Source organism: Taeniopygia guttata, chromosome 9 (assembly GCF_048771995.1).
Source record: "Taeniopygia guttata chromosome 9, bTaeGut7.mat, whole genome shotgun sequence".
In the NCBI taxonomy this organism is placed as follows: Eukaryota; Metazoa; Chordata; class Aves; order Passeriformes; family Estrildidae; genus Taeniopygia; species Taeniopygia guttata.
The window spans coordinates 6,761,485-6,779,481 of NC_133034.1; the positions used below are offsets into that span (position 1 = coordinate 6,761,485).

General features: G+C 41.3%; 1 protein-coding gene across 5 annotated transcripts in view; it reads right to left on the reverse strand.

Moving 5' to 3' along the window:
• STAG1 (STAG1 cohesin complex component) overlaps nucleotides 1-17,997 on the reverse strand; it is a 166,991-nt gene that overhangs the window by 14,951 nt on the left and 134,043 nt on the right. For all 5 annotated transcript variants that reach the window (XM_030280848.4, XM_072933188.1, XM_072933187.1 and 2 more), the window contains 6 exons: nucleotides 17,520-17,590; nucleotides 12,672-12,759; nucleotides 11,488-11,568; nucleotides 4,769-4,861; nucleotides 2,055-2,229; nucleotides 1,146-1,285 (listed from right to left, as the gene is read on the reverse strand). In XM_030280848.4, coding sequence (XP_030136708.1) covers nucleotides 1,146-1,285; nucleotides 2,055-2,229; nucleotides 4,769-4,861; nucleotides 11,488-11,568; nucleotides 12,672-12,759; nucleotides 17,520-17,590 — 648 coding nt within the window. The remainder of the gene's footprint in view (nucleotides 1-1,145; nucleotides 1,286-2,054; nucleotides 2,230-4,768; nucleotides 4,862-11,487; nucleotides 11,569-12,671; nucleotides 12,760-17,519; nucleotides 17,591-17,997) is intronic.

The window sequence follows — 17,997 nt, forward strand, 5'->3', positions numbered from 1 at the left end:
AAAGCCACACCCTATGGTGCTGCCCATCTGGGTAGAAAAGCTGTATTATTGTCACAAGCTGAGATTAGGGTTTTTTTCCCCTGACAGTATTCTTTCAGCCTCGTGGATGTTTCTGCAGTCAGTTATTTTCATTCCTTCTAAAATATTGCTTTTGCCTTCTTTGGTAGTAATTAAAATTAAATTTCTCTCCCTCTCCCCCAGTTTTAGGAGAAGGAGGAGCATGGGAAGAGGAGAAGCCCAACCCAGAGCAGCAGGTAGGAAACTCACCTGGATGGTGACAGCTTCAGTTTCAAACTCCCACTCTGGCAAAGAATCCCTAAGCAAGACTAACCCTGACTGATGGCTACAGTATGTCCTGGGAATTTTATTGTGCTGTGTGAGTCTGATGAACAGGAGAATTTCAAGTTAGACCCTTTACATTTCACACCATCATCTCAAACAGTGTCTAGAGTAAAGGACCTGCTTCCCCCTGGATTGTCATCTCTGTGATGACCAAATCCTCTGCAGGGACAGGTGAGACAGGACCTGAGGGGTCAGTGGCAGGACTCCTGAGGTGCCTGTTCTGGCAGGTGAACTCACATGCACAGGGGCAGCAGGAGCTGAGGTCCTTCTGACCTTCACTGGGCCTAAAAGCTCTGTGGAAGCAGCCAAAGTTGAGAAGATACTCAGCCACCACAGACCCACTTACAGCACAACCATACAGAGCTTTTTTTTTCCTGCTGTCCTGTTTAAGCCAACCTCCTCTGACAAGAGCCCTGCCACCTCATGGCAACCAGCATGCCTGGGAGACTGACAGTGCAACATGACACAGAACAGGTAATTTATTGGGGATTCTACAGATGAATCTGAGGAGTAGGGCAAGAAACTCTCTGTAGAGTAGAGCTTCTCTGGAAATACTCAGCACCTCAGGACCAGCTTTTGGTGCTGCCCTAAATGAAGCATGTGTGCTACAAAGAGGTCAGAGCTCATTGCTGCTCGGTGCCACGTGTCATTTAGAAAGGGACAAGTACCACACAGGATCAAATAAAGCTGAGAAAGTTTTCGGGAGTCTTTGGGCTCTAACCACAGTCCTGGCAGGGATGGCAGGAGAAGCCCTAACACTGCAGACTGGGCTCAGTTAGGACAGGAGGATGCACAGCCTGTACCTTCATATAGTGTTTGAAGATATCTGCTGCTGCATGCATGTCCACAATGTCATAAATGATCAGCTTGCTAAAGGCAGCCAGAAGGTTTCTTCTCTTATGTAAAGCTTCTATTTTGTTGGCTTCATCTTCTTCATCTCCCTCTGAAAGCATCATCAACAACAGAATGTTTGTAAGTAACTGTTAAGCTCTAAAACAACATTATCAAAGGGGAGATTTTAGGAAAAAAATCCATTCTAGAACATTAAGAAAAAAGGATTGTTGGAGAAGAAGCTAAAATGAAGGGTGGTAAGTCTTGAGTCCTGCCTACTTGAAAACTTCCAGGGAAGTTTAGGAACATGACACACCACTGACCAAGGCTGCTCTCCGTTATCCTGAGGAGATCCTGAATATAATCCACATGGAATTGAGTCATTTATTTCCTAGGCCCTGTGAAAGGCCACACTGAACACTTGCTGAATGCTCTCACTTCTCAACACAGGACCTTCACAGAGGCTCCAGTAATGTCACTAAGCTATAAATATTTAACAAAAGAAAAATCAGAAGCACCAGTACACTTCTGCATGCCTTGGATTTTCATATGTGAAATCAATGGCTCTGAACAACAGAAAGTAAAATCTAGTAGTAAGAAGCATTAACACTGAATGGCAATGCCATAAATATTAAGTCCCTATGCAAGGCTTCACTTTGTGAATGAAAAATAAACTACACAGATAAAATGTTAAATATAGTTATTATATAATAAAAGCATATTCCATAACATATATAAGAAACTTCAGAGTAGTGACCTTCCAAAAATAAAGTAGGAATTCTTCTGAAAACATGAAGAAACTGATCAGAAAATTCTATTTTCTCCTTTCTTCTGTGTCTGTTATGAAAAAAAAAAAAAAAAAAAAAAAAAGCTAAACATACCCATGCTCTGATTTTCATCATCTTGGTCAATAAACACATGATCCATAACAAAACTGAGAAGCTCTGACTGGAGGCCTGAGTCTGGATTGAACACCAAAGGCTGGAGCCCTTCTCGACCTCCCGTCATCAGCTGGTGACTAAAAATCATCAGGAGATCACAGAGCAGCATGAAAGCCTGAAAGGCAAAAGAAAATAAATGCAGTGACAAGTCAAGAAAGGAAAACAAAGTGCCATTGATCTAATTTCCAGATATCCCCTGCTACTATTAAACAGCTTCTTAAACTGTTCCCAGGTATAGTTGTTTATGTGCTGTGAAAAGTATTCCATAATGGTTTCCTCTACGTTGGAATGCTGTGCCTTTGGTTCCTAGGTCAGGAACCGTGGTTATTACCTTCTCCTTGTCCCAGATGACCCATATTATACTTGCATTTCTTCTCTAGCAAAAGAATTCTAAATCTATCTCTGATCCAAGGCCTGCAGCAAAATTTGTAGTAAAGAGAGCACACCTCTTCTGATAAACAGTCAAAAAAAAGCAAACAAGTTAAAACATGAACAACACTGAGGGAAAATTCACGCTGAGTCACTGTCAGACCCCAAAAATGCAGACAAACAGCCATAGCAAGGAAATTATTGCAGAATTTCATCAAAAGCTCTTGCAAAAAAAGAACCAAGTTTGTCTGCACAGCTTTCAAATCCAGACAAAAACCAACCTGGGCAGAATTGTCCACGATTTATGCTCATTACTGTTATACCCTCATTATCTGAGACAGGAAAAGAAGGCAGCTGTCACTACCTCCTTTCTTCCAAGGGCTCATTCCTGCAAGACAATAACTCTGTTTTGCCCCCAAATGGCTTTTGTTGGGGTCTCACAGCCAGCTGTCTGCTTTTGATCACATTCAGAACCTTTCTAAAGCCTTTTTATTCATAGTTTCTCTATTTTTAACCTCAGGTTCTGAAAACTTTACAAATTTCTAAAATAAAATCTGTAAATGCCAAACTTCCTGGTGGCTCCCTTATTTCTGGGAGTATGTTATAAAATCTGAATGAGCCACACTCGGGCAAGAACAGATGCAAATCATTGTAAACTATGTTCTGTTGAGGCATTAGGAACAGATGTTGCTATTTGGGATGTTTCTCCCTTTGATGCAAAAGGCTGTGATTCATTCCAGTGATGATCTAACCTGCTCGAAACTCCCCTGATACTCAATAGAACTGAAGCTCATCCTAATGCAGACCTCTAAAAAAGAGCAGATGAGTAATGCACTGCTGGTGCTGAATTCTGTCCAATATAAAGACAGCAGTGGGCTCAGTCACAGGATATTTATTTCCCTCAAACACTCATGGAAAAGTTGAAATATTTCAGTCTTGTTTCTCTAAATACTTCATACATTTTTCCTTCATTTGATATGGACATCAATGTTGTCTGCAAAGAATCTCTGGAGCAAGGATCAAGTATGATAGGGAGACAATACAATTTGCACATAATTCTCAAAAAATTCAGTAAAACAAAAGCAATAAGTAGCAGTCCTGCTACTCACAGACATATACTTTTTAAGGAAGAAAACAAGAGCAAATCACAGAAGAGTCAGCTGGCATGGGTCCCTGGAGTCTCTAGTCCAGCCTACTCTACCCAGGACACTCTCTGGGCCTGCTTGGATGTGAGTTTGTCTGGCTGAGGCTTGAGAACTTCCCCACAACTGGGAACTGACAGGAGCTTCTAAAGAAAGTTTAAATTATCAATGAAAAAACCATTGTGGCCACTGCTAAGAAGAGAACAAACCCATGTTAATACACCTCAAGAAGAAACCCACTGCAGGAACAGGAAGGAACATTTGCCATTTACTGAGGCAGGAAGGATGTCGGGTCCAGCTCAAGCTGGAAGGGAGGTATTTGTGTGGAGCTAGAAGGTATTTTCACATTATATAATATTAATATAATATGCCAAGAGTAACTACTCTGAATATTAAAAAATAATTACTAAAGTAAAATCTGCTGGAAGCCAATAACACACAAGTCTTTTAGAAATACATAAACTACTGACATCTCTGAGCATTTAATGCTTATATTTAGCAACCTGAAGAACAAAGAGTAAATGCCAAGCAGAGCTATCTTTCAAAGAAATAAAAGTGTCTTTTAAGAAGTATTATCTTTTAAATACCACAGGCAAAAACCACAGGCCAGTTATTAGTTATATTCTTTGCAAAATCTGGGGAGGTCTGATAGAAATGCTATTTGTAAACAAATGTCATTAACATAAATCAGTGTATATTCATATAACCTCAGCTAACAAACCAGCTGCTAAGTCCTGCAGAGGCAGGCTTAATTATTTCAACAAACCCTTTGATTCAATGGGGAAAAATCCAAAAAGATTCAGCCCATTTGAGGTCTCAGTCACCCTCCAAAATTGCCTATTTCCATCTTTTAATCCAGTGTCTGCAGGAAAAGTTTTTAATCTGAGGTGACTGAGTTGGATGCCTGAAGTCACGAGGGCTGGAAATGAGCCTGAGCATCCAGGTAATTCTTCCTTACTGTTAATCAAAAGTCAATTTGTCATGAGCTGTGCTTTGAAGTTCTGTTAATACAGCTGCTCTTCTGGGCTGTTTGTTCAGATTTATTTAGACAGGAGCACAGATTATTTTAAGTTTGATGCAATATTGTCTTGAGTTTTACTACTAATTTAACACACTTTTCTAAGAGACAGACATTTCCTTTACCTGTTCTTTGACTGGAGTATTGACATTTGATAGACACTGCTGGCAGACAGCCAGGAAGGATTTCACAGTTTTCCTCAATACCAACAAGTCCTCCTGGAATAAACATTAAAAAAGAAAGTATATAAAAATTAGTAAGAGGTTTCTTGGAGGAAGCAAAATAAAGAAATTGTGGTGATTTCATACATTCAACAAAAAGCTGTGAAAGAAATAAGCTATTCAAAGAGAACACACAAAGAAACAGTCTCTTGGTTTTACAGTGATGAGGAACCAATCACCTGAAAGAAAGCAAGAACCCCAAATTAAATGAAATTAAATGAATTCACAGCAGGATGGCTGGCCCATGCTCTGCAGACCTTCCCCCAGGACAGCCCTCTCAGTTTCCACATGGAAGAGAAGAATGTCCTGCAGAACAACCTCCAAGCAAATGTGAAGAACCTACATAATGCACACGCAATGTTTTCCTTGCTGAAATGTTTTACTGATGCTGGCTGTTCAGCCCATGTGTCTCAGTTCTGGTTTTAGCTTTTCTTGTGCTTCCTGCCACGAGCTCTCGTTGTTCTGTGTTTACTGCAGAGCCTTTTTGTGGTCCATATGTTCTCCCTGTGCTGGTTCACAGCACAACACAGGAATGCCAGCGTGCCCAAGCAACCAGAGCATTCCCAAAGCTCTGAACTTCTCATCACTTCCAATGGAGTGAGTGGGATTTGCTGATATGGACACTGAAGGCCTGTGCCCTCCCTCACCTTCCTATTCCTGAGCAGTTTTTCTCTGATGACGCAGCCATGGTGCTACTGCATTACCCTGCCATTGCAGAATCTGTAAGACAGCTCTGCTCTGTCTAATCCACAACTTGCCATTAATCACCTCTCTTTTTTTCCTGGATATAAGCCTTCCATTTGACAGCATTAAGATGCTCTTCTAAAAAAATTTAAACAGTGTTTTGTTCACCAATTGACCTATATCATTCCCATTTTCAGGGCCTTCTCAGATGACTGATAAAAATTACCCTTTCATAGGAGAGAACAGATCTCTCCCAGAATGCATCAGAAACTATTCCACTGAGTAAGGATTGCTCACCTACTTTTTTTCTTTAATATATGGATCACTTTTGAGCTAGTGAATATGAGTTACATTAAATCCAAACATACACCTGAAATGCAATGTGGTATTAATGTCTTAGAGACATTGGTGCTTCAGTTCTCTTCTCAGTCAAAAATGCCATCTTGTCAACAAGAAATTGATGTGGTTCTTCCAATCTTAGCTTTTGGCCCTTCAGCCTTGTACCAACTATGTTTTCTATCTCCCACACCAAGATTCTACCTAGGACTGACGCCAGGCTTATCAATTCACTGTTACATAAACACCTGATTTACCCCTTTAGGCACTGGGATTACAATCACCTTCAAGCTTTCTATTGCAGTTACCTTCCATTTAGATGCTCATGAACTCAACAGAGAAACTAAAACCTATGAAAAAAACTACATACAGGTTAAAAAGGGAATGGATATATCTCCCATTTTTCTTTCTGTCAAAGTGACTAACAAGAAGGTACATGGTATATTTATTACCCTCTCTCCTGACAGCATAGCATGACAGAGATTCATATTGCAAAGTTAAAGACAGCATGAGAAAGCCCAGCTGAACAGTGCAATGGAGCCATCTGGAACTCTTCTGAGTTTGGAGAAATCCCCAGACTGCTGAAGAGTGGGGATTTTTTTTGAACAGAGAAAATGGGAAGGAAAAAAATAATTAGATTTCCAAGTCTTTGAGCATTTTGGGGTGCCCAGCCCAGGCTCTTGAGGTGTGAGTACCTGATCTGCCTTCACAAAAGCTGCTATGAAACCATTTTATCATCCTGTTGGCTGTTGGACAAAACCACAAGGTCACAACTCTGCAATTTAACTGCTCCATGGCAGGAACAAGAACAAGCTGCTGAGAGCAAGGACTGGAGTCTGTGCCACCACCCAAACCAGGGTGCTGAAATACCTGTGTCTACAATTCTTCACGTACTTTCTAGCTTTAAATTAAAACTTGTTTTTTCCATTGAAGTAATTTTAAAATGCTGTGCCTTTGCTATATTCATCACCCAAACCCCATCCTCTTCTCCCTATGTGCTCCCTGCTTTTCCTGTAAATTACTTATTATTTGCAGTATTAACTTCAACTTCACAGGATTGAAGAACCCTCAGCTTCCACCCCAACTGTGGAAAATGGTCCAAACCTTTTGTACCTTGTGACTTTTTTCTCCCTTTAGCTTTTTCTGCATTCTGTCATCATGCCCATATGAAAAGTCACCAAGTGATCACATTGTTCTTTTAATCCCCTTTTAAACCCCCTCCCCTAAGTCCTCTGCCCACTAATCACACTCTAATAGCCATGCATTTGGCAACTCTGGCTGCTGCTTACTCACAACTGGCTGACCTTTGTCTTGCTTCTCAATGTTTGCTCTAGTCATGCTTTATTTTTACTGTTCTAAGTTTTAGGACTCTTGTTCTGCAAGTATTTCCTTCTCAGTACATACACATACAGTGCACAGCACAATGTCTTAGGTACCTGAGACATGGCTGAAGAAATCCAGGAGGAAACAAGTGTCTGCTCTAATCCCCAAGTCTCCTGCCTCAGGACTGTACTTGCCCCCCAAGACTGACAGATGAGAGAACTCCAGGGGAGAAATTGCCAGTTTCCTTTAGAACCACCATCAAACCCCTTCCCACCTAAGGAGAACTTTTCCTCCAGGCTACAAGAGGCTGCTCCCACAAGCTATGGAAGATGAGCTTTTACCCCCCAGCACAGTGCTGGTTACCCCAAAGAGCACCAGTTTGCACAAACAGGTCCACAGCCTCAGCCTCCACCGAACAGGGACAGAGGGAGACTAAAGGTTAAAACACCAGACTGTGGATATTTCAAGGCTTACAGATTTAATTCTTACCTGCTGCAGCCTTCCTTTCAGTAATCAATTTTTCCTTTCAGATTTTAGACACCAAAATGACTCCACAGGACACCCTTCTCTCCACAGGCTAGCTTGAAGAAGTGTTTCAAAATAACTCTCTGCTGTATTTAACTGGTGAAATCTTTGTTGTTGGGCAGAGAATCTGGACTTTCTTAATAATTCAAATAATCATTATTCTGCTAAAAGATCTTTGATGCATTTTTATGCTGATAAAAATGTATCAAAGACACTGCCTTTGGCTCTATTTACAAATGATATTGAACAGTTAGGGGCACCTCACCCCCTGGTAACAGCCAGGAGAAACAAGAGCTCTTTGTGTGTATCTTGGGAAGGAACTTCAGTAACCTGTGGCCAGCTGAAGGGCAAATTTGGAATTTGTAGGTGTTCATTAACATTATACAAGTGTCCAATATTCTAGTCCTGTATTCTGTAGAGCTGAGGGTTATCCTGGAGCTGCGTGGCACTAGCTGTAGGTCAATTATGTGCTGTTAATAAATCAATGAGCTGACTTGATCCTAATTAGATTTAAACCACAAGAGTTGAGCTTTTCCCTGCCACACACATGGAAGCTCCAGGTCAAAACAGCTGGATCAGGTATGGAGCTATGATCCAGAACATGCCCAATAGCTGTAATATGATGTATCCCTCATCCAGCAATTAATGTGCCCTGGCTTGGCCATAATGCCCTGCACAGTTCCCAAACAAGGACAGTTCTCTTAGGACAGAGCTGTATTTTGGAAGCCATTTGAACACCAGACAAAAAGTAATTTCATTTCAAAACAGCTCTGTTCCCAGTGTATACCTATGGTTGTCAAGTACGGCCCCACCACAGAATCAATACAAGATATAAAAATTACCAAGCAATTCTGAACTGTAGCCAAAGAATTCACTTTGAAGGAAACCTTATCAGAACTCCCCATCACACCTGCAAACTCCCTGCAATGTAAGGTACACCTCATGGATGCAAAGCACACATGAACAACAAATCTAAAACTTGCCGAGATATTTGTTTCCATCTTTTATTCCTGTATTTACAGGAATTTATTCCTGTATTTATTTGGAGCTGTATTACAGCTCCAAAATGTTCATATACTTTATCCTGTTCATAGACTATTTAGATGGGACCTCACAAGGTGAAACAGAGCAGTGAAACTACTGCCAGCATGAGGTCACATAAATGTCCCTGCTGGCAGCAGATGAACATTTCTTAGAAATCAATCCCTCCATCTCTGATCTCTCAGCATAGTTGTTCAAAGGAAAGCTAAAAAATAATCTTTGAAACATGAGCCTGGGAACAAAAATTCATAAATCTATGGGATACAGAAAACCAAAGACTTAAGCTTAGTTCTATGACATATTATAAATTCATCTTCTCTCCTTTTTCATATTTTATCTATCTTCCTTCCCCACTAATTCTCCTCCTAACTTTCTTACTACCTCTCCCTTCCCTGCTCTCACCCCTCCTCTACAGGCACCAATGGCCTTTTCCTCCCCTGTCAGAATTTATCCGATTTGTATCTAAATAGAAACCAACCAATTGCTTCCAACTGATCTTTTACTTTGTAATCTTCTACTTTCATCTCAAATCTGAAAGGCTTGTGAGCCCAAAACCCTCTCTACTTTTTGCTATATCCATTGGTCTACTAAAGATGCCACGTGAGGCTACACACCATCACCCTTCTCTGCCCTGAGATCACTATAGAAACAGCAAAGCAGCCCTAGAAAACTGCATGGACCTACATAGTAAAGTGCTGTGCCAGAAATGTTCCCATAAAAGCCTGAATACTTGTGAAATACCCATGAAATAACTGATTTTCATTCTGAGATGCTTCTGTTAATGCCTTTGTCTACCTAAACCTTACAAGTTAAGGCAGACAAAGGTGCCCTTTAATGTCTACCAACTTCCAAGCCTAAATAATGACTTATACACCAGCCACGGGCAAAATTATTTCCCAGTGGATGAAATGTCAGATACAGTGCAGATGAGATCTATTTTCACAGTGAACAAACTAGAGTGGAAAGTTTGATAGCAAAATGCTCCAGCCACAGCAGGTCCATGGTTGTCTCTTTGCCCTCAGCTGGGGTTGTTGCCACTGTGAAGAGCTGCAGGGCACCACTGCAGGACTTCCCTGGAACTAGGCAAGCACAAAACTCATTTTGTAGAGGCTGAGGTGGAACCCCAAAGAAGAAATTGCTAAGAGTTCTCTAGGTGACAATAATTATGATTTTCATGGGGCAAAGCCAAACTGACTTTTATTTGGCATGGCCATTCTGCAGTGACCCTTTGGAGGTCTTTTCCTTTCCATTCCTATGAACTATGTTATGTTGTAACTATGCTATAAATCACAATATGATTAGAACTACAGGAAAGATCAAAGCTCTTCTGCAATTGCCTCATAAAACAACATCTTATTTTGAAAAAGTAAGCAAAGCCATACAGTTGCACTAAGCTTGTCTGCAAGAAAATCTCAGCCACTGAGATAAATAAAGGCCTCTTTCAGTTGAATTGGGCCATCATGGTCACGATGTAACAGCAACCACATGAACGCCTGAGCACCAAAATGCAAAGTTTATACCTCACTCCATGCAGAGAGAGGCTGTTTGTTAATCCCCAGCTGGAGGTTACAGTTAAGTATGCTTCTTTTGCTGTGAGTGAAACACAAGAAAACATGAAGTTTTTTTCCAGCAATGCTGACAGCTGTCCCTGCACCACCTGTGCCACACTGCAGCAATTTATTGTAGTTTGCTCAAAAAAATGGAGAAATGCAGTGACGCGTGATGAGAATTTCACAAGTGTCTGGGCATTTGCCCCCAGGGCAGGCAGGAGGACAGGGCTGCTGGAGTCCTCAGGAGTGGGTGAGAACCCCAGCACCACCCAGCACCCCAGAGCAGGTGGGGAAGACTGAAAAAAGGTTTTGCAGACAGTGCCCAGGTGCTCTGAGCACTCAGTTTCACAGGGAACCAGCAGCCTATGCATACTAAGGAGAAAGAGGGTTATAGAGAAATGGGAACAAAAGCCAGAATAAATAACAATTATTCCTTCCTTTCTAGTAGCTATTTTCAGTATTAGTATTCAAAACAACTCAGAGAATCTACTATGTATTTTTACCACTTTTCTATGCATAAAAAGCTGATTTGAGTAGAACTTCAGTATAACATTTCTACCTTTTTGATGCTGATGGAGAAGTACAATAATTCAGTTTCCACATCATTTTAATTTGATATATTACTTTTGAAAAAGCTCTGAAAAAACAGGATGCTGGCCTCTGACTGAGAAAAGAACTAAGTAAAGGTCCTGGAAAAGTCATGTCACCTTGTTCTGACTGTATAATACTCTGTGTGCATTTGCTTTTTATTATCAATCATTACTGCCAGTGTCCTGCCATTTCTATTGCAACATAAAGGGTGTAATTAGAGAATAAGCAAGGTAACAACACATCAAGATTAAGCTACCTGTGGTCTACAGATCAACGGTATTGCTCACAACTGCTCATGTCAACATTCCTTATCAGCCATGCAAACTGCAATACTAACAATAAAGTGTGTTAATCATCCTTAACAATAAAAATATAATAATCAGGTGCCATAAAATCCTGACAAAAACTATCTGCATTGCTTGGACACATGCGCGATGTTAAACAGATCCTGTATATGTTATAAATGACAACAAATGATGGCAAGAATGGAAGTTACAAAGAAATCAGGTGTAACACCTTTCTATGTAAGTTGTATTCTGTCATTAAAATCTGTTTGATCAAATGGCCACTTACTTTGGAAGGGGAGCCCTCAGTGATTTTCACCAGCTGCCAGAGAATAGAGTAGTGGGAACACTGCAGTGCCTGGACAACGATCTGTAACACAAGAACACACAGAATCTCAGCACGCTGCTCAGCAGGCACAGCAGGAAGTATATGGAAAATCTATCATGCATTTTGTGGTGAAAAGACAGGAACAGCTCTTAGCACTTTTTATTTTCAAGGGTATCAAGTTTTTCCTTGGTTGGTTTGGTGCAATAAGAAATCAACCTACTAGAGGTGAAAAAATACTGTGTAAATCTGGGAAACACCAGAAAACAGCACTGCGGTACAGCAGACGGGGATGTCAAAGCATGACAAGTACAACCCAATACCTACATCTCTCAGGCCAAAAGCATCTGTTGAAATATCTCTAAACCTGGCTTCACTACTAAGCAGCCTGGAAATCTGTTCCACTGGCAAATGAACATGTAGGCCAATTGCTAAAAAAAGGGAGAAAATACAACTTGTCTCATGAAGAAGACCAGGGCCATATTCCTGGTGCCCAGAAAAGCATACATGGTGTCTCCTGAACAGTTCAAATCCAGATGAGGTGCTACAACTGCCAAACTCCTCAGGGTGGCCTGCAGGAAGAAATACTGAGCAGAGTTCAGATTTCAGGACCTTTCCCCTAAAATATTATGGGGGCATTTGGAGAGCCATACACTGTCAGACCCAGAAACCAAGGCTGTCTGGCAGACTGCTCATCCATGAGAAACAAAAACTGAATCTGAGGGAACAAAGTCCAAGATGTCTTCACTAAAAGAACTCCACTAGGATGTTCTAGTTTCCTGGTCTTCATAAGCTTTCATCTTACCTTCCATGCACAATAATAATTTGTGATAATTCTAATTGCACCCAAGGCTTACAATGTTGGGTTTCAGTGTAAACATCAGGATTGATGCACTGCTTTTCAGAGTCAGGAACAGTAGCTATTCCCAGCTTTACAGATGAGAAAGGTGAGGGAAGGAGCTCACAGAAAAATCACAGAATCCAAGGTTTTCCACCTCTTAGACAGCCCTTAGCTCCACTATAAATTTCATTCCAAACTCAGTTCCTCCCACATCACTGAAGCACACAGAACTTTTGCATTTCAGTACAAGCAGTTTCCTTAGATCTCGGACACCTCAGTGATGAAGTGCAGGTTTTGTTCAGAGTACCTGTTCTGGCATAGCTCCGTGTTCAATTCCAGTTCTCAGCAATCTGTAGCAGTTACTGAACAGATCCCATTTGGTCAGATCATGAGCACTGGAACGAGAGGAAACAAAGAGGGATTAACTGTGTTCCTCAGAACCCCCAGCCCAGAGAGCTTTGGTGGTTTCCACAGCTGACCAAGCAGCTGCACAGCAGCTCTCTTCATGCTAAAAACATTAGTCAGGCTTTCTGATAATCCAGGAAAAATGTTTTACTACATGGGATTTTTGTAGGGAGGAGATAAAACTCTTTCAATACCATACACCTATAAAGGCTACTTAAGCACAGCTGCTGCTTCTCTCTCTAAGTTATCTTTCCTCTTATGGAAACATCGATAGAACTCCAGAAAACCCTCCCCTGGCATTGCAGCAGAAATTACAGCCAAAGCCCTGTCAATATCTATTGAATAAAAATGGTTTTAACCAAAATTAAATAGTATATTTTTCTACTGTCTCATTTGGAAAAAAAAGAATACACATTATCACTAGACAGTAAATACCCTGAATATCTGAAGCGAGACCATATAATAACACATGGACACGAGATAGAGATGGTGGCTGTCATCCCACTCACTGTTCCACATTTCAGTTGCACCAACCTGATTTCATGAATGAGAGGAATAAAAATGACATTAGGTACAAATACTCTGTAAGGCTGTAGCCTTACAGACCTCAAGAGCTCATGAAACAGTTTTTTAATACAGAAGAAACTGAAAAACATCAGGTTGCTTGAAAGACAAAAATACTCTCTCAGCAAGTAAATTAAAGTTTAAAACATTTTTGTGCAGTGGAAATAAACTGAGATAATTTGAAACAGTTTGTAATATGTCTATAAAAGAGCAAGCCAGCTCAGAATAATCAGAAACTTGCTGACTGAAATATCCACCTGGAAGAAGGGATACTGAGACTGAATTGGGAGTCTCAACTGGGTGCAGCAGCCTCTCGCATCTGACTCACCCCAGCACCTCGGTCACCCAGCCAACCTCACTCTCCCACTGCTGTGCCTGCCCTGGGTCAAACCATCAACTGCCCTGCTCAGCCAGAAGGAATAACTCTCCAGTTCCAAAAGGGACAGAGGCTGAACTCAGGACTGGCAATGCCCAGGTCCTTTTGGAAGCCCTGCCAGGAAACACCTCCCACAGTGGAGCATGCTAGCCCTGGAAAATGTCACTGGTAAGAGGTTCACAGAAAAAAACCATCAGAGTGCATTGTGCACTCCAGGGCTGGGCCAGTAAAGCCAAGGTGCCCCTTAACTTCCAGTTCAAATCCACTAATAGAACAATAGGGAAACTTAAAAAAACATACTGGAACTAAAAATGTAAAAAGCGTAAAAATATTTTGTAGACTTAGATGGTCTTTAAGGTACTAAAATAAAATGTTTCATAGATAAATTAGAGGCTGCCAGAGAGCTGCCTCTGACTGGAGATATTAAACACAGAGATGCTGCTTCCATAAATCACAGGGCTGCCAGCAAGGCAGAGTGGTACTTCCTTAATTACAGCACTGTAATTAAAGCAGTGAAGTCTCTTTGGTGTGCAGAGGCAGATACCTGCACAGATTATCCTACAGAGAATATGAAAGGAAAAATGGTCTCATTCCTGCCTTTTCAGTTCAGAAATTCCCCATCAGGCAGCCAGCACAGGGGCCATGTGCTCACAGCTGGGGACACTCAGCTCCCTGTCCTCTGCCTTACAGCTGAGCTCAGGAAGGGCTCTTCAGCTTCCAGAGCTGAAAAAATCCAACTATGTACAACTTACACACATCTTTTCAATTGAGACTCTCTTAAAGCAGAGCCTCCACATTACAGTTAGGCATATACTGGTACCTCTTTATCTCTTCAGAGCTACTTAACCATCAAAACCATAGTTATAAAGGCATCTTGGACACCATACAATTCTCCAGAGGTTCAGATTGACAGAGAGGCTCCCAGGAAGAAAACTCACACAACACAGAATTTTCCCTTAGTTCCTCCATGTCAGACTCTTCATGGATTACAGAAAAGTCCCAGTATTTCATCCAAGGCTTCTTTTAATTCTTATGGACAGGCCTGTCTGCTGGGGCATATTTCTGCCAGACAAGAGGCAGGTGAGGTAAGGGTACCAGTTGCACAGTGTTTCTCAAAGTGTGGCATAAAACAGCTTAGAAAAGTTTCTTTTTCAAGATGTGACCTTTCCACCCACTGAACTGCTTCACTTCTTCAAGATGCATAAAGAGAGGGAAGCTGTGCCTTGGCCTTTGAGCAGCTGTGCTGCTGATATAGTCTAATTTCTCTAATGAGGTTTCATTTATGTATCTACTTCTGGATATGACAAACTTCTGAGTAATTCAGTCTGAGGGGTGCACTGGTCAACTACCGGAAAAATGTTAAGCAGAGTTTCTCTAAGAGGAAGAGTTGATGTGATGATGCGACCATCAATTCACCTGTCTAGGAAGTGTCCTGACTGATCACACTGACCCTGATACACATTGTTTTCTCTGAGAGTTATGACAGTTCCTGGGGGTTTGTGGAGTCAGTGTTGAGGTGGTAAGAAGCAAATGCTGTATCATATACAAGGACTACTGAACAGTAATACCAATACTCCTGGTTTCTTAATGTGAAACAGTGTCCTTCATACAAGGCAGAACCAACAGGCACATCAAGGGGAACAGAGGTGATGCTTGGGATGTGTCATGCTTTGGATTTACTGAAGTAAGTAAATAAAAGATGCTGAGATTTTGCAGCATACAAACTGCTACAGCACTGATACGTCATGTGTGGGAGTTCAGTTGAATTACAGTGGAATCAATATAGAAAAAAATACCTCCATGTACTTAAATTGTATGAGTATCTGTGAGATTCTGGCAAAAAAATACCCCAGGTGTATACTCCAGGAGGTCTACTCAGAAGATCTCAAGAGAATTTATTATTGTATTCTGAAAATGTGGAAGAAAACTTCGTAATGATAAATTTAATTTGCATTGATACACGATATCCTTGTTCTGATGAATCAAAAAGCATGCCCTTTGCCATCATGGCCCTCTCAGAAAGAGGATTAGCTCAGGCTTGGGAAATCCAAGTATAGAACTTGGTCTTTTGGTCTGGAAGGCTTTTCTCATAATGCCCTGCCATGTATTTGCCACCTTGCTTTTTTTTGAAGTATGAAACAGCAGCCATTATCAAGGGGAAAAAAGCATGGAGAATGTACATTGGAGTTTCTCTCACTGGAAGAAGACAGGGACTTGTTTCTTCCCAAAGGCCCCAGCAACCATTTCATCAGTGCCTGTTCACGAGATCTCCTGATCTGGTTTCTTTTGACTCCCAGGTGCCAACAGCCAATGACAGAGTCAGACCACAGCCATTGTGCTTTGAGACAGAACACTTCATGTGCATTTGGAATTGCAGATCCCCTCTCATAGCTAAAGGTTCAGCAGAACTTCTGGCTCACATGGTGTAATTGTTCCCTATTATAGAGATACATCACACCTAATGAAGATCTCATTATTTATTTAATATGCAAGCAGATTATTAGGAATTCCTACTGAACTACAGTAGTAAAAAACCAATCTGCTGAGGAGTGATAAATTAGCTGTTTTGCAGCTCTTCAGCTCTGATCCCTTGCTCTTTCCTGGCTTTTTGAAGGTGAAAGCATCTGACTGAAGGTGAAAGACTGATTTGTGTGTATCCTACAAGGCTTTTTTATGGTCTGAATTAACTCTAGGGACCTGGAATCCTGAAGGCAAAAACATATATGGGAGCAGCTCAGGAAACCCTAAAGATTTTCCTTCTCTCCTGGATGTGAAGTAGAGTTTTCCCCAAGTCCCCTCAGGAAAGGCAGTGGGTTACCAAAGAGCCTGCAAACTTCATTTGCACACGTGTCAGCCTGCTACACTATGTAAATTAGTAAGGATTTAATTATGTTTGTGGGATTCTCCTTGAATGGCAACAAAGATTAGAGATTGCAGAACCATTTCGGACAGATGCAGGATTCGGGATAAGTGAAGTCTAAGCACAGAGAGTGAAATGAAATCACAAAGTTGTAAAAACACCAAGACGTATGTAAGAGCTGGCAGAAGGAAGGTGCTCTCCCACATTGTGATAAGGAAGAAATGATTGGTGGCTCTCTGCTACCGGCACACGAAGCTCTCTCATGCTGACAGTAGCAAATGCTTCCTGCAGTTAGAGGGAAGATCAGGCCTTTGTGCTGTGCTCCAGAATTCACAGTTCCAATGAAGCTCTCCAGGTTGCTCTGCACATGCTGAGAGGATGCCCATAGGTCTGAGCAGCAGGAACTTGAAAAGCTGATTTGTGCCTGATGAGGGAGATTCTGTGCAATCCACACAGGGAAATTTGGCCAACAATTCAACTGCAGGAAGAAAATGCATCTTCCAGACTCTCATCATAAACTAGTAATTATTATTATTGCTACTACTAATTAATTCTATAATTTTGAGGAGAAGTAGCTCAAAGACATGGAGAAACAGCTTCTTGTAGGCTCCCTAAGTTGACACCCAAAGCACAGGTTTGTGGCAGAGAAGTGTCCCTTGTGCCCTGACTGTGCCATGCAGGGGAGCAGGACCCGTAGTAATTTAGTCATGGGTCTAAGAGCACTGGGCGCAAGGGAGGGGGTGCTGCTTGCAAATCCCATCTGCAAAGGTCATGGCACGAACTGAGCAAGGACCCAGATCAACCCAAACACTTCTACTGACAAACACCACCAGTCACTGCTCCATTTCCAGATTTCAGATCATGTCTTCTCATTTCCCCATACCTGACACTGCTGATACTTGCTGAAAGGACAAAATTAACATCACAAATTTGTGAGGGAAACCACTTACTTGTGAAAAGATGTCAACCTCTTCAGTGTGGAGAGCACATTGTATATGTCATCATCATCAGCTTCTTCTCCCTGCAAAGGAAAGACAATCCATGAGGAGAGCCCAGCAATTCAGCCCAGTACATTGCTGTGCAGGCAGGAGCAGCTTCTTAGGGGTTTATACTCATATCAAAACTGTCTCCAAAATTTCCAGTGACTTTTAAGTACCTTCCACAATATTTAGGTAACCACTGCACAGCATAAAAAACAAGCAAGATTATGTGACAATATTCAGCATTCTCACTGTGTTAATAAACATCTTTCTGCCTTCAGATGCAATTGTCAATCAATGTTTCTCTCATTATCAGCCCAGTGAGAAGCCATAAAGCAGTGGGATACTTGCTTAGGTACTGGTATGCAATTTTTAAAATTTAAGATGTCTTTAAAATTATGAAATAGACTTATTAAAATTAATTATTCAAACAAATATCGCTTTAAAT